Source organism: Hippocampus zosterae, chromosome 10 (genome assembly GCF_025434085.1).
Source record: "Hippocampus zosterae strain Florida chromosome 10, ASM2543408v3, whole genome shotgun sequence".
NCBI lineage: Eukaryota > Metazoa > Chordata > Actinopteri > Syngnathiformes > Syngnathidae > Hippocampus > Hippocampus zosterae.
In genome coordinates, this window is record NC_067460.1 from 3,446,113 (window position 1) to 3,468,778 (window position 22,666).

Below are 22,666 nucleotides of genomic sequence, written 5' to 3' on the forward strand. Positions count from 1 at the left end.
GCCGGCAGTAAGTCGGAATCGTTTCCAGTGGAGGTAGGACTCCGCCAAGGCTGCCCTTTGTCGCCGATACTGTTCATAACCTTTATGGACAGAATTTCTAGGCGCAGCCGAAGCGTTGAGGGGGTCCGTTTTGGGGGCCTCAGTATTGCATCCCTGCTTTTTGCAGATGATGTGGTGCTGTTGGCTCTTTCAAACGGGGCTCTCCAACTCTCACTGGAGCGTTTCGCAGCCGAGTGTGAAGCGGTTGGGATGAAAATCAGCACCTCCAAATCTGAAACCATGGTCCTCAGTCGGAAAAGGGTGGAGTGCCCCTTCCGGGTCGGGGAGGAGATCTTACCCCAAGTGGAGGAGTTCAAGTATCTTGGGGTCTTGTTCACGAGTGGGGGTAGGAGGGAGCGGGAGATCGACCGGAGGATCGGTGCAGCGTCGGCTGTGATGCAGACGTTGTATCGGTCTGTCGTGGTGAAGAAGGAGCTGAGCCAAAAGGCGAAGCTCTCAATTTACCGGTCGATCTACGTCCCAACCCTCACCTATGGTCACGAGCTATGGGTCGTGACCGAAAGAACGAGATCTCGGATACAAGCGGCTGAAATGAGTTTTCTCCGCAGGGTGTCCGGGCTCTCCCTTAGAGATAAGGTGAGAAGCTCAGTTATCCGTGAGGGGCTCAGAGTCGAGCCGCTTCTCCTCCACATCGAGAGGAGCCAGATGAGGTGGCTTGGGCATCTGATTCGGATGCCTCCTGAGCGCCTCCCCGGTGAGGTGTTCCGGTCATGTCCCACCGGGAGGAGACCCAGAGGAAGACCCAGGACACGCTGGAGAGACTATGTCACCCAGCTTGCCTGGGAACGACTCGGGATCCCCCGGGGAGAGCTGGAAGAAGTAGCTAGGGAGAGGGAAGTCTGGGCTTCCCTGCTAAAGCTGTTGACCCCGCGACCCGGCCCCGGATAAGCGGTAGATGATGGATGGATGGATGGATGAATTCGACCTTGGGCCACAAGTTAATGTAAGCCATTTTAAACTAAAAAGAAAAACGATTCCGTAGTTAGAAGCAGAGGGTTTTGTCCGTTAGCATTGGGTGCTTTCTAAAATTCACTCCTATGCCTTAACACCACTCTGAGAGTGTGTGTTTGGTAGCGCACTACCCTTTCAAAAGCAGCCTGTTATAAACCCATCATCGGCTTGTGTTTGAACTGTTTTTATCTCAACTGCCTGACACACTGGGCTCTGGCAATACAGTACTTTTTACTTTTTTGGGTTACTCTGAAGAACCAAACAACACATTTCAACAATGCTGTGAACTTCCGAACAGTTGGCGTGAAGCAGTGCACGCTCTGAGAATTTTTCCAAACACACCCACAATTAGGAAACAGGGATTTTGGGTGTATGACAATGTTGATTTTGAAAAGGAATTTTTATTTACTTTAATTTCAGTCTAAAGACTCTATCTAAATCAAAGTTTTAGTCATAATTTTGTCATCTGATTATATTTGAGTTGTAGTCCAATTTTAGTCAACAAAATTAATAATTAACGTAATCCATGTTTTCCATCAGCCCACTTGAAAACTTTTGTACAGGAAACTATAACACCTATTTGTAAGTGTCGTTTAAGAATAATAAGAATAACAACCTTTATTCGTCTCACAATGGGGACATTCCCAATTTACAGCAGCAAAGTTATGAAAGGAAGAAAGTAAAAGAACAAAAAGTATAGTTTAATAACACGAAAGGCACATTTAACACAGCTGTGTCTTTATTATACTTTGTTTCAAGGAAAAGCATTAAAATGACAAAACCTACCTTCAAATTTAGCAATTAAAAACATGCATAATTGGCCCAGATTAATCACAATGAATACCACCATGTTTGAACATTAATATAAATAAAGTGCAGTGCATAGTCCCTGCAACATTAATGCTGGTGACAAAACTATAGAGGGCTAACATTTATTTACTTTGGTTCATTTAAAGGAAAGCACTTCATGCTCATCAGATTTTTGCTCTGTTACGTCACCTGTGACACCTAACACCTGCACAAAGGTAGCAATTGCAGCATTATTTATCTTGGAACGTGAAATGGCCCACATATCCTCTCATCACTTTCGACCAGCTATTATTTTGCACTTTCTCCATCAAACCTTTCTCTTCTATTCTCTTTTCAGGCGAGGTTGAATTAAGTGATTGGCTGCCGTTCATCGCTCCAGTCTGATTGGTTCTTTTGTACTGCCCGCGTATGGTGCCGTCTTCTCATCAGATTTTGCCACTGTGGTTTGTGGTTCATATTTTATTGGTTGACGGATTTGTCAATCAATTTGTTTATTGTATCAATGAATCTGAAAAAAATATTTTTGACGAAATGAATGACGCAATTTTTTTTAGTCAATGTAATTAACACTGGAGTATAAACTGCATTGTTCTCGGTCTTGGTTTTTGTAAAATGCAATTGCCCCCAAAAAATGTGATTTATAATCCGCAGCGACGCTTAATATTACAGACTTTGAACTTAAAACTCATACCTACTTTTTAATATAACACAAGTCACAGTGTCAAAAAGTAAGTCTTTCTGTCGATATCTCAAGAATGAACCATTTCAGGATAAAGCATTTTAAAAAGTGTGCATGCTTTAGTTCATTGTGTTATCAATTGTTTCTCATGGCGTTCGTTCCCTTGAGTATCCACCATGGAGTTGTGGTTATCGTTTTTTTTTTTCCCTGCCGTGTCTTTTCCGGAGCTGATGAAGTGGTTATGGTTGCCTCATCTCAACACCTGCAGATAATCTGGTGCTGTTTGCACCTCCTCCCCACAGCAATACAATAATACATTGGCTTCCCCCTCCTTATTTCTTTTTTTTAACAGGTGCTGGTTTGTTGCCAGATGCGTTTGGAAAAAAAAATCCTATGTTAGTTTCAAAATTGTGTTTCTCACTGCATTTCCTGGGCCAAACCATCAACAATACACCTGTTTCCATTTGTTTAAGACCTTTTGACATACCACACTTGGCCTGACGCACACCAGCCACAGTCAAAGGACAGGTAGGCTTTGGACATTTTGGGCATTGAGTTATATTATTTTGTGAATAAAACCACCATATTTTTTGAAGAATTTGCTTTCTTCATCTTGAGTCCTCACAATGACAGCAACAACATACCATGATGCAATATATCATTCTATACAACGTGTTGACACTTCGGCATACACAGGCAACTGTCAGAAGCAATCATGGTTAAGTTTATTTAATGTTCTTGACATTTTTACGGAAATAAAAATTGTGCTCATCTATATATATATTGCGCGTCATCCCGCACGCGGTCTGTCCTTCCGTCTGTCCCTTTTCAAAACGTACCTACTTCACCGCGCCGCTGCGCGCCGCCACTGCGCCGCTCAGGCAGTGGCTCACTACGATCGCGCGGGCATCTTAGCGAAAAAATGTTGTCTACCCACAAGCATTGCAATGAAATTGTTAGTTATTTAGTAGAGCTAAACATCTCTTTATTTTCGCGATAAGCAATGAAGATGAACAAAAAGTTGAACCAAGCAACAACACTTTTGTGGGCCGAAGGCCCACCTTACCAGCCTTCCGCAGGAACTAGCTGATGAGCCGCCCGGAGGAACCAGCTAGTTATACATAAGTCAACATGCTTTTCAGATGAGGATATTCTCTCTCAAATTATTTCGGGTTGTTCGAAAGGATGGAGACCGTACCTGGATATGGACAACATATTTGGTTGCCAAGTCCCTCCTGAAGACCTGATTAGCCACAAGTGTTCCATCTTGCTCCAGTTGAAATTCTCCTCCCTCATTTCCGGATAAAATGTGGAAGTCAAAGGGCGGGCCATTGTGGGATGAGTCCAGGTCAATAACGGACAGCTGGATGATGCTGGTGCCAATTGGCTTGTTTTCCTAGGGCAGTAAACAATCTGTCAATGGGGACTGCCAGATTGGGAATTAATCCTTTTTAACATTTGGATTCTGATTGTTAGGATGTTACTCAATTTAATGTAAACAATTTCTAGCGTGATAGCACCACAAACAACACAACTGAAAAATTAAGAAGATTGAGGTCAACTTAGTTTTAATTGTGAACTGCAAAAGGTGAAACACATCATCCAAATTGACAGAGTAAAAGATTTCATGATTGTATTTCACATAGTTTTCATGATTAGATCTTGCAGCTAATGAAAAGCCCACATTCCCATCTAAAAGAATACATACAAAATCATGTCAAAAAAGACATTTTGAATATAGAAATGTTGGCCATCTGAAAACTCGGTTCACGATGCAGTCAGTCGCAGGTTGGAGCTGCTTTTGCATAAATTACTGCATCATTGTGATCTGGCATGGAGGCCATCAGCCTGAGGCACTGCTGAGTGTTAACCAAGCCAAGGTTGCTTAATGACAGACTTCAGCTTGTCTGCACATTATTAAGTCAGGTGTCTTTCATCTGCCACATGGCAATACTGTTCAGGTCAAGCGTGTCTGCTCATCAAAGACAATGGTAACATTATCTTCCGTTAACCAGCTGTTGGTAATTTTGGCAGTGTAGACAGGTTGACAGAATTTCACATTTCTCCAAATTTCTGAATGGGATTTGGCATGACAATTCGCTCAAGGCTGAAGTTAGCAGCTTGCTATTTATGTGCCAGCTTCTAGAGCTATAATTTGTTGTGGTTTGCCTTCCTTGTGGAGGCTATCAAGAACCATCTTCTGGACAACAGTCAAGTCGGCAGTCTTCCCCAGGAATGTAGGGGCTACTAAAACAGACTTCGAGACCATTTAAAGCCTCAGTGAGCATTTGCTGGTATTTCAATTGTTTGCTGATTGGAATGTGACATTTGGACAGAATATTAACCCTTTCATGCACTCTGTAACCTGATAACATGATAAACTGTCCAATGTAGTTAGTGTTCTCCCTGAAAAGGTTAAACTTGGTCAACAATTCTGATTTTGAAGGTTACTGAATGAAAAGGGGCCGAGGATAACAAGAACTCTATGTATCTATGACATTTTCTTTTTTAATTAAACTGTAGTTTAAAAAAAACTGCTGAAATAATTAAGAGGGTAGCAATTTCAATGGACTCTTCATGAAGAGAGATGTTGGACTAAACGGAATGAAGACTGTTGGGTGGCTGTCTCACCTCGTGTTGAGAAAGAGAGAAAGTGATGCGGGTTGGGGTGTAAAAGCAACACATCGAGGTGTATCTAAGGTGTCTTTCTTGACACTTCAACATTAAAACAGACACTTTGTGTTAGGGTGCCTCAGAGGTGGCGTTTTATGTATGCGTCAGAAGACGTGCTACACCATTTAATTTATGGAGCACTAGGAGCCGGCAATATGGGAGGAAATATTAAATGACAGGGATATTTTAGGGCATAAATAATAACTCCCACTTTGCGGGCGAGCTATCGTCATGCATCAGCAACCTTATTATTGCTTACTGACAAGCAACACCACTATAGCTTCTTTCCCCAACACTCTTTCAATGAAATAATAAATATATGAAATAATAAAAACGAAAACAAAACAAAAAACCCCACACACGTCACGACCAAATCATGGTCTAAATGTGTTTCTGTCAATATGACATTTACCTGGATGACAGTGGTGAGGTTGGCAGGTGAGAAGGTAGGTGGATTGTCATTGATGTCAGAGACATCAATCTTGACCGTAACAGTAGAGGACAGAGGAGGGATTCCACTGTCCAGAGCTCTGATGGCCAATGAGTAGCCAGGAACCTGCAGTAGGTGGCAAAAAATAAAAATAAAAAATCTGAGAAATGTATCGGTCATGGTTTCTTGTCAGTAATGCCAACCAGGCAACGAACTGGACAATCCTCCTCCTGGGCAATCGGCCCCCGTCAGGGACTTGCCCCCCCTCCCGAGTCCCACAACCGGGACGACTCTCGCTGGTGCCTGGCGAAGTTCACACCCAGTGCGGGCCCCGAAAGGCCCCTCGCCTGATTATTGTTTAGGGAGTGTTATCGGGCGGCTACTCCCACTCCCCTCCGTTCCGGCGGGGCGAGCGCTGGGCCCCTCACCTTCAGGTGAGACCCCCACTCGGAGGCAACCCACCACGCGAGGCTAACTGGAGAATATCACAAAACATGATTGCCTCATCCTCCTCCATTTTCTCAATTTTCTGATCCGCCTCCAACCTCACAAGGGTCGCGCGGGCGTGCTGGAACATATCCCAGCTGTCTTTGGCCAGTATGCGGTTGGACACCCTGAACCGGTTGCTAGCCAATCGCAGGGCACACAGAGACGAACAACGATTCACGCTCACATGTTCCATCAACATGCCGTGCACGTTTTTGGAATGTGGGAGAAACCCGGAGTACCCGGAGAAAAGCCACACAGGCACGGGGCGATCATCCAAACTTTACACAGGAAGGCCGGAGACGGAATCGAACCCTGCAGCTCTACACTGTGAGGCCTAGGTGCTAACCAGCCAACCGACTCATTAGATTCCATCAAAGACAAAGGCTGTATCATAAATTTAACCTGACAAAAGTATCACCACTGTCAATGAGGTATTAATTTAACATTGTTTATTATTTTTGCTTGAGGCTTGCTGTGGGACTGAGCTGCTTTGCCTCAAATTGAGCAATGTTTAAAATGTATCAGTTACCTTAATTGGGTCTTCACGACTGTAACCTACCTTCTTAAATGATTTTTAAAAATATTAAATCAATACCTCTCTGACAGTAAGAATCTCTCAAGGCAGAAACAGCAGTTGCACTTGGTCTCTTTAGACTATACACATGTCCTGAATATAAGGGAGTGTGGCCATTAGCTACAGTCCCCTCAGGGACAGTTGCGACAAAGGGCAACCTTATTGAAGCGGCCAATCTGAGTTGTGGCTGTAGGGTGGTTGGTGCCTGTCGTGGCAGCGACCCCCGTACTCGCTGGTGGACACCAGCAGTAAGGGATGCTGTCAAGCTGAAGAAGGAGTCCTATCGGGCCTCTATGGTCTGTGGGACCCCAGAGGCAGCTCATGGGTACCAACTGGCTAAGCGGAACGCTGCTTCAGTGGTCGTTGAGGCGAAAACTCGGGCGTGGGAAGAGTTCGGTGAGGCCATGGATGCCGACTTCCGGACAGCCTCGTCTCAGGAGGGGGAAGCAGTGCACCACTAACACTGTGTACAGTAGGGATTGGGCGCTGTTGACCTCGACTCAGGACATTGTGAGTGTATGATGGATGATATTTACTGCATGTACCTTAATTCCAAGCTGGTGTGACTTGTTTGTTGTGATGTTGTAATGATGAGGGATTGTTTGATAAAGCGGTAGAAAATGTATGAATGGATGTTTGATAATGGGCGACCTGTTGATCGAGTGGTTAGTGCGTTGACCTCACAGTGCAGAGGTCGTGGGTTTGATCACGGCTCCGACCTTCCTGTGTGGGGATTCCACGTTCTCCCCGTGCCTGCGTGGGTTTTCTTCGGGTATTCCAATTTCCTCCCATATTCCAAAATCATGCATGGCAGACTGATTAAACCCTCTAAATTGTCCCTAGGTGTGAGTGTAAGCGCGGATGGTTGTTTAATCTGTGTGTGCCCTCCGATGGGCTGGTAACTGGTACAGGGTGGCCCCAGCCGCCTGTCCGAAGACAGCTAGGATTGGCTCCAACACCCCCCGCAACCCTTGTGAGGATAAAGCGGATCGGAAAATGGATGGATGGATGTTTGATAATGAACACACACACACACACACACACACACACACACGTGCATGATTTGTTTCTGTAATGTGCTGCATGGTGCTCCAGTTTGATTTCCTATTAAAATAAATACTAATGAAGTACAATGGAGAGGATTGCCAATGCAGCAGCAAAACATAAGGAAAACGATAACAACCAAAATTTGTTAAATCATTAGCTCACATCTCTTGCCTCCCGGGCCTAAGGCTTTGATCCCACCCACCCAATTTCAAATTGCACTGAAATGGCTTACGGACCACACTCGAGAGTACTTGATGATTAGAATCTCAACATTACTGAAGTTTTCAGGTGCTGCAGATGAAGAGGAATAGACGAAGAGTCAGACAATGCGAAGGGGTGAGAAAACGACTGAGTGGAGGAGATGGAGATGTCAGGAAGTACATTTACTGAGCTCATGTGTGAGACTTTCAAGATAACTTGTGTGTCTGGCTTTTGTGGAAAGGTGTGAATAATTGCCATCTGCTTTGGGATTCATCCGTTTTCCAGAGTTCTCAGTGGCTGTCTACGAGAGCTTTTGGCTCGTAATATGGCATGTAATATGAGATCAGATTAGTGCTCAAATTTCTCTGGGTTGTTCATGAAAAAGAAAAACTGCCAATTGGTAAATGTTTAAAATAATGTAATGAGATTCACGTGGATTTTTACGTGTGTAACTGCGTGTTTGTTTGTGTGACCTTACCGTCTCACGATCCAGATGCTTGTTGACTATGACGATCCCGCTGAGTGGGTCAATGAAGAACTGGTTGTCTCGGTCCCCACTCACAATGGAGTAGAGGATGGCTCCATTCAGCTGACTGTCCATGTCCTCTGCCACCAACTGCAAAGCACGCACGTCCACATGCAAGCCGCACATAAAGATCAGCCTCTTCTGATTCAAATGTGGTTGTGGGGATTTACAGACTTTTGTTTTTTTTCTCAAATTTCCGCTCCAGTGGAGTTAAGTTTTTCAAAACTTTATTGATAAGAGTACAGTGAGTGTGCGCTCAGTTACTCAGCTACATTTTCAAAGTTTTTAAAGAGCATGTTAACGTACTCTAAGTAATTAACATTGTGAAGTAATATTCTTTGTTGTCATGATAATCACTCGTGAAGCGACAAACATTTTCAGAACAGGCCATAAACCATTCATTGATTCATTTGTTTCACAGATGCTGTAACAGTACTGTTCACCAAGTAAATGCATTTTTTAAATGACTAACAATGTTGTTACTTATTTTATTGCCTAATTTTACTTCCATTGCTTGTATTTTAAAACTCTAAAATATTTATGCATGCATGTGTGGATGCACGTTAGGAAAGCATATATGCATCCACACACCCAATCCTGGAATCCTTTAATTTTCATATAGCATTTAAAGTGCAAGTACCATCATCATAAAGTTTGAAACGTACAGCAACTAACCCGAGCACTCAAGAATTAATTAAAAGTGGGTGACCCACAGTGTGTAGGCCGCCGCGCTGCCTGGCAAAAAATGCTGATTTTAGATAAATTCACCTTTCTCTTCTTCTCGTATCCAATTATCATTTGAAGGTAATCTACTTTCCTTTTGACTTGATATTCGACGTTATTAAAAATAATTTCTTTGAATATAATTTCATTGAAGGTGAATTTTCAGCCAGACATGCTGCCTGTGTCTGACAAGGTTGAACATGTAAAATATCAGTTGCGGCCAAATCAAAATGCCAGATGCGGAACAAGATCTAATCGATCCAAAATGGTTGCACATTCTTATACTCTAAACTGGAATCAACTGGTAAGTGTGACAAGAGTGCCACTTAACTACACCTCATATTTGATATTTCTTGTGAGAAATTTTTCATGATCAGTATAAACTTTAAACGTCAAGATAATTGATTAATTGTGATGTCTTGGTTCATAAACAACTCATCAACTGATTTGACCATACCTGTACAACAGACTCTCCAATGGTGGCATCCTCTGACACAACAGTAGTGTAGAGGTCACGGCTGAACATGGGGGCGTTGTCATTGACGTCTGTTACATTTATGTTCACTGTAGTAATGGCACTCAATGGCGGTGTACCCCCATCTTGAGCCTCCACTGTCAAGAAGTAGTCCCTGCAGGTTTCGTAATCAAGTGACTGGGCAACTATAACGGCACCTACAGGGAGGTGAGAGAAGAAAAGAACCAGCACTGGTGAATATAACATATTGCAGCACCTAGATATTAAAAAATGAACTAGAAAATGCAATTTCTGGAGACACCGGGAAAATATGGACTCATGTGGAATGATATTGAATGAAATGAAATGATGGGGAATGATATGGGACCATCTGGAATTCTATTGTGCACTATGTTGATGAAAATATGGAATGATCGAGAACAGTGGTCCCCAACCTTTTTTGCCCCATGGACCGGTTTAATGTAAGACAATATTTTCAGGGACTGGGCTTGAAGGTGTGATAGATAAATACAACATTATTCATGACCTGCATGAAAACTGTGGTATTTTCTAAGCATAATAATAAACATGAATCATGACACAAGGAACGTCGTCCTATCTGGCCGCAACACTCTGGTCGTGGCAACGTTGAAACATGCCTTCAAAATAAGATACACTTTAAAATACACTTTGTATTTGCGGATTAAATAATTTGCATGAAAAACACGACTCACCATCGCCACATATTATACAGAGTGCATGGGAATCTCTCGTTCAGATAAATCCGTTAAGATAAATGATACTGTTTATTAAACTTTGCCTTATTTTTCTTGAAAGTCGGAGGCTCCTCTTCTATCTCCTGGCTGGGCCTTTTCCCCTTCCCAAAGACGTTTGTTTTTACGAATTTTGCTAGCTCCCGGGTTTCATTTTAGCGGTAAGCTATCACGTGACCCAGAAGCGTTCCTTGACCTGCGTCAAGAGTGACATACTGTAGACGGATGTAACAGAGGATCTGCTAATTTTACCCAAAAAAACATTTTTCAGAGTCCGAAATAAATAAAATAGAAGTAATGTTAGTTCTTCATTCTTTCTGTGCGGCCTGGTACCAAAAGACCCATGGACCGGTGTTGGTCCGCGGCCCTTGGGTTGGGTACCCTTGATCTCGAATGCTCCACTTAGCGCGCACGGACGGTCTCAAGTGAGTTACAATTGAAACAATACTGACAACAATACCAGTCGTACTCACCGGAAAGAGAATGAATACTGAACTTCCCATGCTCGTTTCCTGATCGTATACTGTAGGTAATCTCAGCATTGGTTCCGATGTCCTTGCTAGCAGCGTACACTGTGAGCATCTTGGTGCCCACGACCACATCTTCCGGGATGGTCACCAACTGATCGCGACGCTCAAACACCGGTGGGTTGTCATTTATGTCCAAGACAGTGATTGTAACATTGACCAATGAAGAGAGGGGCACAGGTGAACCCTGATCTGAAGCTCTGACTTTTATCTGATAAGATGGCTGAATCTCTCTGTCGAGGATGCGTTCAAGCACCACGATGCCGGTTGACTTATCAATAGAGAATGAACCATCAGCAGAGTCCGCCAAGGAGTAAACAACGGTACGTCCTGGACCAGCTGCAAAGACAAAATAAGTAGTTCTAGTTATTTTACAGTAAGACAAAAGAAAAAGAAGTCGGACCAAATACAGGCCACATACAAACTTTCCAATTATCCTTTCAAAAGTGTTGATGCAGCCATCATCTTCGATGGGAGGAAGTGGATTGGGCATTGAATGGACACTACAAAAATGACCTCAAACTAACTTCAATCCAACAAATAAAAGCCATTTGTAGCATAACAACTGCATACATCTTAGAGCTGGACTTCATTTATATCTTATTGGATAATGACCTTTGCGATGTCCATTTTGATTTGATTCAGGAATCAGAGGAAACATCCATCCATCCATCCATCTTCTACCGCTTATCCGGGGCCGGGTCGCGGGGGCAACAGCTTTAGCAGGGAAGCCCAGGCGTCCCTCTCCCTAGCTACTTCTTCCAGCTCTCCCCGGGGGATCCCGAGACGTTCCCAGGCCAGCTGGGTGACATAGTCTCTCCAGCGTGTCCTGGGTCTTCCTCGGGGTCTCCTCCCGGTGGGACATGCCCGGAACACCTCACCAGGGAGGCGCTCAGGAGGCATCCGAATCAGATGCCCAAGCCACCTCATCTGGCTCCTCTCGATGTGGAGGAGAAGCGGCTCGACTCTGAGCCCCTCCCGGATGACCGAGCTTCTCACCTTATCTCTAAGGGATACCCTGCGGAGAAAACTCATTTCGGCCGCTTGTATCCGGGATCTCGTTCTTTCGGTCACGACCCATAGCTCGTGACCATAGATGAGGGTTGGAACGTAGATCGACCGGTAAATTGAGAGCTTCGCCCTTTGGCTCAGCTCCTTCTTCACCACGACAGACCGATACAACGTCCGCATCACAGCAGACGCTGCACCGATCCGCCTGTCGATCTCTCGCTCCCTCCTGCCCTCACTCGTGAACAATACCCCAAGATACTTAAACTCCTCCACTTGGGGCAAGATCTCCCCCCCGACCCGGAGGGGGCACTCCACCCTTTTCCGACTGAGGACCATGGTTTCAGATTTGGAGGTGCTGATTTTCATCCCAACCGCTTCACACTCGGCTGCGAAACGCTCCAGTGAGAGTTGGAGAGCCCTGTTTGAAGGAGCCAACAGCACCACATCATCTGCAAAAAGCAGGGATGCAATACTGAGGCCACCAAAACGGACCCCCTCAACGCTTCGGCTGTCCATGAAGGTTATGAACAGAATCGGTGACAAAGGGCAGCCTTGGCGGAGTCCTACCCTCACTGGAAACGATTCCGACTTATTGCCGGCAATGCGAACCAAACTCTGACATCGGTGGTATAGTGACCGAACAGCCCGTATCAGGGGGTTCGGTACTCCATACCCACGAAGCACCCCCCACAGAACTCCCCGAGGGACACGGTCAAACGCCTTCTCCAAGTCCACAAAACACATGTAGACTGGTTGGGCGAATTCCCACATACCCTCGAGAACCCTGCTAAGGGTGTAGAGCTGGTCCACTGTTCCACGGCCGGGACGAAAACCACACTGCTCCTCCTCAATCTGAGGCTCGACTTCCTGACGGACCCTCCTCTCCAGCACCCCTGAATAGACCTTACCAGGGAGGCTGAGGAGTGTGATCCCTCTGTAGTTGGAACACACCCTCCGGTTCCCCTTTTTAAAAAGAGGGACAACCACCCCGGTCTGCCAATCCAGAGGCACTCTCCCCGTTGACCACGCGATGTTGCAGAGGCGTGTCAACCAGGACAGCCCCACAGCATCCAGAACCTTGAGGAACTCTGGGCGGATCTCATCCACCCCTGGGGCCTTGCCACCGAGGAGCTTTTTAACCACATCGGTGACTTCAACCACAGAGATAGGAGAGCCCACCTCAGAGTCCCCAGGCTCTGATTCCTCCAAGGAAGGCATGTTGGTGGAGTTGAGGAGGTCTTCGAAGTACTCTGCCCACCGGTTCACAACGTCCCGAGTCGAAGTCAGCAGCGCCCCATCCCCACTGTACACAGTGTTAGTGGTGCACTGCTTCCCCCTCCTGAGACGTCGGATGGTGGACCAGAATTTCCTCGAAGCCGTCCGGAAGTCGGCTTCCATGGCCTCACCGAACTCTTCCCATGCTCTGGTTTTTGCCTCGGCGACCACCGAAGCTGCGTTCCGCTTGGCCAGTCGGTACCCGTCAGCTGCCTCTGGGGTCCCACAGGCCATAAAGGCTCGATAAGACTCCTTCTTCAGCTTGACGGCATCCCTTACTGCTGGTGTCCACCAGCGAGTACGAGGGTTGCCGCCACGACAGGTACCAACCACCTTACGGCCACAACTCAGATTGGCCGCTTCAACAATAGAGGCACGGAACATGGTCCACTCGGACTCAATGTCCCCCGTCTCCCCCGGAACATGGGAAAAGCTCTGTCGGAGGTGGGAGTTGAAACTCCTTCTGACAGGGGATTCCGCCAGACGCTCCCAACATACCCTCACAATACGTTTGGGTCTGCCAGGATGGACCGGCATCTTCCCCCACCATCGGAGCCTACTCACCACCAGGTTGTGATCAGTTGACAGCTCCGCCCCTCTCTTCACCCGAGTGTCCAGAACATGCGGCCGCAAATCCGATGACACGACCACAAGGTCGATCATCGAACTACGGCCTAGGGTGTCCTGGTGCCAAGTGCACATGTGGACACCCTTATGTTTGAACAAGGTGTTCGTTATGGACAGTCCGTGACGAGCACAGAAGTCCAATAACAAAACACCACTCGAGTTCTGATCGGGGGGGCCGTTCATCCCAATCACGCCCCTCCAGGTCTCACTGTCATTGCCCACGTGAGCATTGAAGTCCCCCAGTAGAACAAGGGAGTCCCCAGCAGGAGTACTCTCCAGCACACCCTCCAAGGACTCCAAAAAGGGTGGGTATGCTGAGCTGCTGTTTGGTGCATATGCACAAACAACAGTCAGGACCCGTCCCCCCACCCGCAGGCGGAGGGATGCAACCCTCTCGTCCACTGGTGTGAACCCCAATGTACAGGCACTGAGCCGGGGAGCAATAAGTATGCCCACACCTGCTCTGCGCCTCTCACCGTGAGCAACTCCAGAGTGAAAGAGAGTCCAACCCCTCTCGAGAGGACTGGTACCAGAACCTAGGCTGTGTGTGGAGGCAAGTCCGAATATATCCAGTCGGAACCTCTCTGCCTCACACACCAGTTCGGGCTCCTTCCCTGCCAGAGAGGTGACATTCCATGTCCCAAGAGCTAGCTTCTGCAGCCGAGGATCGGACCGCCAGGGTCCCCGCCTTTGGCTGCCGCCCAGCTCGCATTGCACCCGACCCCTTTGACCCCTCCCACAGGTGGTGAGACCATGAGAAGGGGGACCCACGTTGTCTCTTCGGGCTGAGCCCGGCCGGGCCCCATGGGTGTAGGCCCGGCCACCAGGCGCTCGCCAACGAGCCCCACCTCCAGGCCTGGCTCCAGAGGGGGGCCCCGGTGACCCGCGTCCGGGCAAGGGAAACAACAGCAGTTTTTTCTGAGGTCGTAAGTATTCAAATTCAACACGTCACCTTCATCTGGGTCGATGGCTTGGATCCGAGTGAGAAGGGCTTTAGTGGCAGTGTCTTCATATACACTTGCTGTATAGTGTGGCAGGGTAAAGAGTGGCGGGTTGTCATTCACGTCTGTCACTTCCACCCACACCTCAGCACGGCACCATCGCCCACCACCATCAGTTGCCCGGGCAACCAGCCAGTAGTGGGGTGTCACTTCTCGGTCCAGAGCTACAGATGACTTGATTTCACCTGAGAAATGAAGTTATTAACAGCATGTGGAAGAAGAAGATTGAAGAAAATGGGCATTGTGATTTGGATGTAGGTGTGCACAATGAAAGGCTTGTAACTTAGGCTGTAGATGTTGAACTATTTTACACGTTACCCCAGATTGTTTTGAGTTGAAGAGGTGAATCTTGTAACTTAGGCTGTAGATGTTGAACTATTTTACACGTTACCCCAGATTGTTTTGAGTTGAAGAGGTGAATCTTGATTTTGCAAGCCTTCTTTCACCTTTTGTGTTTTTAGAAGAACACTCTGTGCAACGTGGGTGTTTCCTGACATGCGCCGAGCGCACCTGACAAATTGCTGGCTGATATTCATTTCAACTCCACACCTGCTGGGACCGCAGCTATTGGCATGTATGGGCCACGTGCACAGGGAAATGTCGCTGAATTAGTTTATTAAAAAAAAAAAATCCTGTTAACACTAAAATCATTTCAAGAAATGTGTGTTTTCATCAGGGTTTTAATAATTTGAAATTTTTAATTATAGTTTCGATTTCGTTTTTTAAATTCCGTTAGTTTTATTTACTTGTTAGAGCAAGTTTGTTGGTTTTTATTTTTTACAAACATGTTGAATTTTGGGGCGGCCTGGTAGTCCAGTGGTTAAGTCAAGTCAAATCAAGTCAACAGTATTTATAGAACAGCCATCGCTGTTAGCACGTCGGCTGCACAGTGCAGAGGTACCGGGTTCAATTCCAGCTACGGCCTCCCTATGTGGAGTTTGCATGTTCTCCCCGGGCCTGCGTGAGTTTTCTCCGGGTGCTCCGGTTTCCTCCCACATTCCAAAAACATGCATGGCAGGCTGATTGGACGCTCTAAATTGTCCCTAGGTGTGAGTGTGGGCGTGGAGGGTTGTTCGTCTCTGTGTGCCCTGCGATTGGCTGGCAACTGATTCAGGGTGTCCCCCGCCTACTGCCCGAAGATGGCTGGGATAGGCTCCAGCACCCCCCGTGACCCTAGTGAGGATCAAGCGGTTCAGAAAATGGATGGATGGATGTTGAATTTTGATTAACATTTTATTTATTTATTATTATTTGTAATACTTGGAGTGTGTGTATCTCTCAAGTTGTTGTTGAGGTGGCCTCAGTGTTGCATCTCTGCATTTTGCAGATGATGTGGTACTGTTGGCTCCTTCAAGCAGGGCTCTCCAACTCTCACTGGAGCGTTTCCAAGCCGAATGTGATGCGGTTGGGATAAAAATCAGCACCTCCAAATCTGAAAAAGTGGTCCTCAGTCGAAAAAGGGTGGAGCACCCTCTCCAGGTCGGGGAGGAGATCTTGCCCCAAGTGGAGGAGTTTAAGTATCTTGGGGTCTTGTTCACAAGTGACGGCAATACAAGCAAGAGATCGACAGGCGGATCGGTGCAGTGTCTGCTGTGATGTAGAATTTGTATCGGTCTGTCATGGTGAAGAAGGATCTGAGCCAAAAGGCAAAACTCTTGATTTAACAGTTTTCTACGTTCCTACCCTCATCTATGGTCATGAGCTTTGACCGAAAGAACGAGGTCCAGGATATAAGCAGCCGAAATGAGTTTCCTCTTTGGGTGTCCAGGCTCTTCCTCAGAGATAAGGTGAGAAGCTTGGTCATCCGGGAGGGGCTAATAGTCAAGCCACTTCTCCTCCACATCAAGATGACGTGGCTTGGGCATCTGATTAGGATGTCTTCTGGACACCTCCTTCGTGAGTTGTCACGCCGGTACGAGGCCCCGGGAACAACCCAGGACATGCTGGAGAGTCTATGTCTCCCAGCTGGCCTGGGAACCCCTCAGGTTACCGAAGAAAAGAGCTGGAAGAAGTCGCTGGACAGAGGGAAGTCTGGGCTTTCCTGCGAAAGCTGTTGTCCCCATGACCCAAACCCAGATAAGCGGTATAAAATTGATGAATGGATGGATAGAGTGTTTGTGGAGTGCAAGATTTTAAAAAATGGTGACTTAAGTATTGTGTAATACAGTAAAGCCGCGAAGACCTGCATGCAGCCCCTTTTGAACATATTTTACACGCTCCGACCTCCTGCATGGACTTGAGCAAATTACTTTCGTCTTCTACCATGTCACGCAAAGATTTTATAGGATTGAGAGGAGCCGCTTTTATTGGAAAACGCCCCTTTTTAAATGTGTGTGAAAATACCAAAACAGGGTGTAACCTGCCACCGTGAAGATTTAGAACACGCCTTACACGAGACTTGCACTGTGCACAAAAATAGAGCCCAATATCTAAGTTGCATTCATACCGGTGTCTGGGTCGATACTGAAGTCATGGGATCCGAGGCCATGCAAGGAGTACTGGATCCAAGCACTGATGCCCACGTCTTTATCGGTCGCACCGACCCTTAGCACCACACTATTCATGGGGATATTCTCTGTGACCGATGCAGTATAGAGTGCCTGTGGACATACATTCCCAAACACACTCAAAGACACATCCCTCGGATTAAATAATTCATGAAGCTTTGACACCAGCTTGCTACATTCACTCTGAAATAATTTATAGTCCTCTGAAACATCCAAATACAGAGCATCCCAAAAACAAAGACAGTGGCCAGCAGCAAGCTTAATAGTCACCTGGTCACAGATGGGTTTGTTATCATTGGCGTCCAGCACTGTGACCTCCACGGTTGCTTGGGAAACAAACAGTCCATCGCTTGCAGTGACATTAATAATGTAGAGGTTACGTTCCTCCCTGTCCAGCAGCCCTTTCACGTACATTTTCCATTCACCCTGAACGAGACCGAGCGCAAACACGCCACGATAGTTCCCACCTGTAAAACAGAAAAACACAGAGAAATCCATTTCCTGTCTCAGTAGTTGACACAATATGTTCTTTGATGATTACAACTTATCAGACGATACGGGCATTTATTTGAAATGTGCTTGTTTATTTATTTATTTAATTTGGGATTTGAAACGTGTAGAAAATGCAGACCGCAGTGGCGTATTTATTTATTTCAACCACTTTGTACTTCATTCTAGCGGAGCCTCTATTGCATTCCCAGTAGGTTTTCTATTACTAGAGTCAAATTAACAAATAGGTATTAAATATTAACATGTTTTTCATAACAATATGAAGAACTACCTTTTACCGTGATTTTTCACTGGGTCATGATTATGAGTGTATTGATTCCTCAGTATTGACATATCAAGTGCATTTAGCTACACTCTGTTTGGAAACTCACAGTGTTGTAAAGTGCTGTTCAGTTATTGTGGCACGCTGAAGCGTGCCACAATCTGGGCGCGCCCAGTGTGCGTTGGATTATCTACACAATCAATGGGGAATTTGACCAATCAAAATTTAAAGAAAAGAAGCAAAGAAAAAGGAGCCAATCTGCCTCTCAGAGCACTCACATTCTCAGAATAGAGTGAGAGTCAGAGTGAATTTCTAAATGCAATGAATGAAAAAAGTGCGAAAGTCATTTCCACAAATATTGTTGGTTCACTTACACTTATGTCAAGGCTATATGACAAATGTGAATATGTTTTTTAAACATATATATTTTTTGCTTTTAAATAGCAATCTTGCACTCTTAGCTCTCTTAACTCTTTGACGATGCCGTTTCACAAGGAAGGTTCTTAAAAATCAGACAAGGCGAGACTTATTGAGGAGCATATGTCGGCTTGCCATACAGCCTACAAAGGCAAACCCATCGCTCTCTCTCTGCCTGCTGGAGAACTTGGCGCAGCGGAGGAGATACAGGTATGTCTGTAGGTGCATGCCTGTCACACTAGTATGTCTGTAGGTGCATGCGTGTCACACAAACTGCATCGTGACTAAAAAAAAAAAAAATTAAAAAAAAAGGCCAAAACATAGCATTGTGAAATAAAACTAAGCAACCCGCGTTCTACTTGGCAACATATTTGCATTTAGATTATAAATATATTTTCCAATTGATGTCTTATCAGCTGAAAATCCTGTGAACGACGCCAATTTTATGATTAAAAATAAAATCCATCTGGTTAAGACAACGCAACATGAGTGACTGCCTCAGTGATGCGCTCCCTAGTATTGTCTTTGTTTTGTTCATTTTTGCCAAACGAGCTGTTGAGGTGGTTCTCCACAGCAGTCATCGAATCAGTCCTGTGTTTCTCCATCAGAGGATGGTTTGGGGCCGCCACAAAAAGGTCCAAAATTCGACTGCATCACACAGTTAAGAATACAGGTAAAACAAATCGTTGGTATCGCACTATCCACTCTTGAAGAACCAAGACAAGGGCACAGAAAATTGTACTGGAACCACCCCTACATGCGCCACTCTTCATCAAACCATGCAATGCATCCGAAAAACGTAAACTCATGATTACTTCAATGAAACTACGAAAATTGAAAATCCATCCATCAATTTCCTAACCGCTTAATCCTCACTAAGGTTGCGGGGGTGCTGAAAAGCAAGCGAGGATATTACAAAATAAATTCTATAGCCACCCCTACAGAATTTATATTGTGATTTCATCATTTGTGAATACACACCAACGGAATAAATAACTACTACTGACATGTGATCGTAGTAGTCGTGGCGCTATGATCAAGGAAATGCCAATGCGTTTTTTGGTGGTGGTCATGAACGCCTCTCGAGTGGAACGGAGACGGACAAAGACTCACCTGTATTTATTGAAAAAAGGAGAGCTGTGGTTTTATTTATTTATTTTTTAAAACGCAGAGTTTATTAATGGTTTTCACAGTCTCAACAAATCCAGGTACTGTAGGTCTTTGTCCGTCTCCGTGCCTTCTTCCATTCCACTTCAGAGGCGTTCATGGCCGCCTCCGAAAAACGTAAATTAACTATTACTTTAATGACACCACGAAGAAAATCAAGCGAGGAAATCACAAAATAAATTTTGTAGGGGGGATATAGAATTTATTTTTTGACTTCCTTGCTTGATTTTGTTTTGATGCATTATTTTCAATTTTCGTAGTTTCATTTAAGTACAGTAATAGTTAATTTACGTTTTTCAGAGGCGGTCATGAACGCCTCTCAAGTTGAACGTACGCATCTCGAGTTGAATGGAAGAAGCGGAGCACCATCTAGTGGAGGCATTGTAGATTGCATCTTATAATGTGAAGCGTCCAATGTATGTTTTTTTTTTTTTTTTTTTTAAACAAAATAGCCATTCATTGAAGGTGCGCCTCATAATCCAGTGCGTCTTTTAGTGCGGAAAATTACGTTGTGTTGAGAACGACATAAAATTTTCGTTCTCAACTGTCAAGTGTAAGGACCCAAATCAGGGTGCCTGTCTAGTTTACCCTCGTTGCAATGCAATTACGAGAAGGAATTTCCTCCATCAAAGTTATTCATTAGATCTTTTATCTCCCATCTCTTGGTGGTGCCTCCCTCACTCTCATGGGAAGTTCCAACTTCATTACCGTCATATTTGTCAATGAATTAAGTAATCTTAATGCATTCTATTTAATCAAGGACGGAACTAATCCCACTTTCATCAATTTCCTTTTTTCTTTTGTTCTCTGTTTCCTTATGACATAGGACTCATTAATTTAGCCCTTAATGAATGTGTGGGTAACCTCAAAATTATACAATGTATGCAATCACTACAGAAAAAAATGCTCACGGGAGATATATATATATATATATATATATACATATATATACCGGTATATATATATATATATATATATATATATATATATATATATATATATATATACACACACACACACACACACACACACACACACACACACACACACACACACACACATATATAAATAAATAAATATATATATATATATATATTTTTGCCATTGTGTTTGTAAACAAATAATCTGTTTTTTTATTTGTTTGACCTTTAGAATTTTAGACTAATTGTATCAGTCATTTAATAATTTTGCAGCAAATATTTGTCTGTCAAAATCTTTCCACATAAAACAATGCCATGGTATTTATTTACCACAGGACTGCCCAAGTCCGGTCCTCGAGAGCCGCTTATCACGATTGTTACCAAGTTCCTGCAAAGCTATCAGCAAACTTGATCATTTGAATCAGGCGTCTTAGAGGATGGATACATCTAATAACGACTGGCGAGGGGCTCTCGAGGACAGGACTTGGGCAACTCTTATTCTTTTGCATATTCTAGGAAGCCAGAACACAACTGTGAACATCAGGTCAACATTATTTCAAATACAGTACAACTATTTAAAAAATGTTCTTACCAGTAATGTGAAAGCTGACTTGTCGGTTAATGGCAGAACTGTCATTATCTTTTGTGTTCAGCACAGCTACCACTTCTCCTGGTGGGTCACTCTCATTAACTGTACCGACATACCGTTGCTCCAGGAAAATGGGTGGGTTGTCATTAATGTCTGATACTGCCACCGTAACAGTGGTCGTGCTGGAAAGAGGTAATGCTTCCCCGAGATCTGAAGCAATCACTGTGAATGTGTATGATGGGTTGGACTCGTGGTTCAGGTTCTTGCGGGAGGAAATCCAGCCTGAGTTTGAGTCAATACTGAACATCCCACTTAATGTATTGGAATCAACCTCTGAAGTGGTGAAGGCCCCAAGACGGTATGTTACTTGTCCATTGGCAGCTGAGTCTGGATCGTGTGCTTGCACTTGGATAACTCTTGTCCCGACTGGCATTCCTTCCAAAACGGTGGCTTCGTAGGAGGCGGCCTCAAAAAATGGTCCATTGTCATTTAGGTCTAGTACTTTCACATGAACATCAACAGAAGTTACAGAATCCAGCTTGGCCTGTTCCACTGTGGCAGTAACTTTGAAGTGGTATTCTTTGATATACTCATGGTCCAAGAGCTTATCAATCTTTATAACGCCTGTGTCTTTATCTATCACGAACACCTCATCTTTGTTGTTTTCTCCATTCTCTCCATTAACCAGGGAAAAGGCAGCGGTGAGCGTGTCATATCCAGGAGGACTGTTAAGGTGAACCATACCAATAGCATAGCCTATGAGCGTGTCCTCTGGTATGCGAAATAAATATGGATGATGACTAAATGAGGGAATGATGGAATCTGGAGAAAGAACATGAATGTAGGCTGACACGAGAGAGTGGCGCACTGGATTTCCACCATCCACAGCTTTTACAAAAAAAGATAACACAGAGTTTCTCAAATGGCTGAAGCTTCCTTTTGTCACCATCCATCCATTTTCAGGATCAATCTCCAAAATGTCTGCCACAGGGATGTGTGCCTCACTGTAGAGCGAATATTCCACCCTGGCATTGGTACCATCATCAGGATCACTGGCCTGAATCTGTGTCACTAAAAATCCACTCGCAACATCAGATTTGACGGAAACTCTGTATTCGGTGGCACTGAAATGAGGTGCATTATCGTTGTCATCCAAAAGTGTAACTTGTACTGTACAATAAGAAACACGTCCACCTGAGTCTTGGGCGAGCACAGTCAATACTATGTCTTTATTCGCAGGGTCCTCACGATCAAGCTTTTCCACTGTGGTGATTTGCCCACTTGCATCAATGCTGAACTGGTTCTTGCCAACATCATTGACAAAGGAATAATCAACATGACCAAAAACACCGGGGTCTGCATCTACTGCCTTGACCTTTAAAAAAGAAAGAATACAATAAATATGCAAAGCTTTTTTTTCAATTACAATACAATAAGCAAAACAAATCACTAATTACTGCATG

General features: G+C 44.8%; 1 protein-coding gene across 1 annotated transcript in view; it reads right to left on the reverse strand.

The window, feature by feature from the left end:
• fat3a (FAT atypical cadherin 3a) overlaps window positions 1–22,666 on the reverse strand; it is a 220,235-nt gene that overhangs the window by 25,664 nt on the left and 171,905 nt on the right. Inside the window, 9 exon segments of the mRNA XM_052078759.1 lie at window positions 3,699–3,896; window positions 5,586–5,729; window positions 8,393–8,530; window positions 9,621–9,835; window positions 10,864–11,256; window positions 14,783–15,016; window positions 17,278–17,431; window positions 17,609–17,805; window positions 21,207–22,578. Of these exon segments, the coding sequence (XP_051934719.1) occupies window positions 3,699–3,896; window positions 5,586–5,729; window positions 8,393–8,530; window positions 9,621–9,835; window positions 10,864–11,256; window positions 14,783–15,016; window positions 17,278–17,431; window positions 17,609–17,805; window positions 21,207–22,578 (3,045 nt within the window).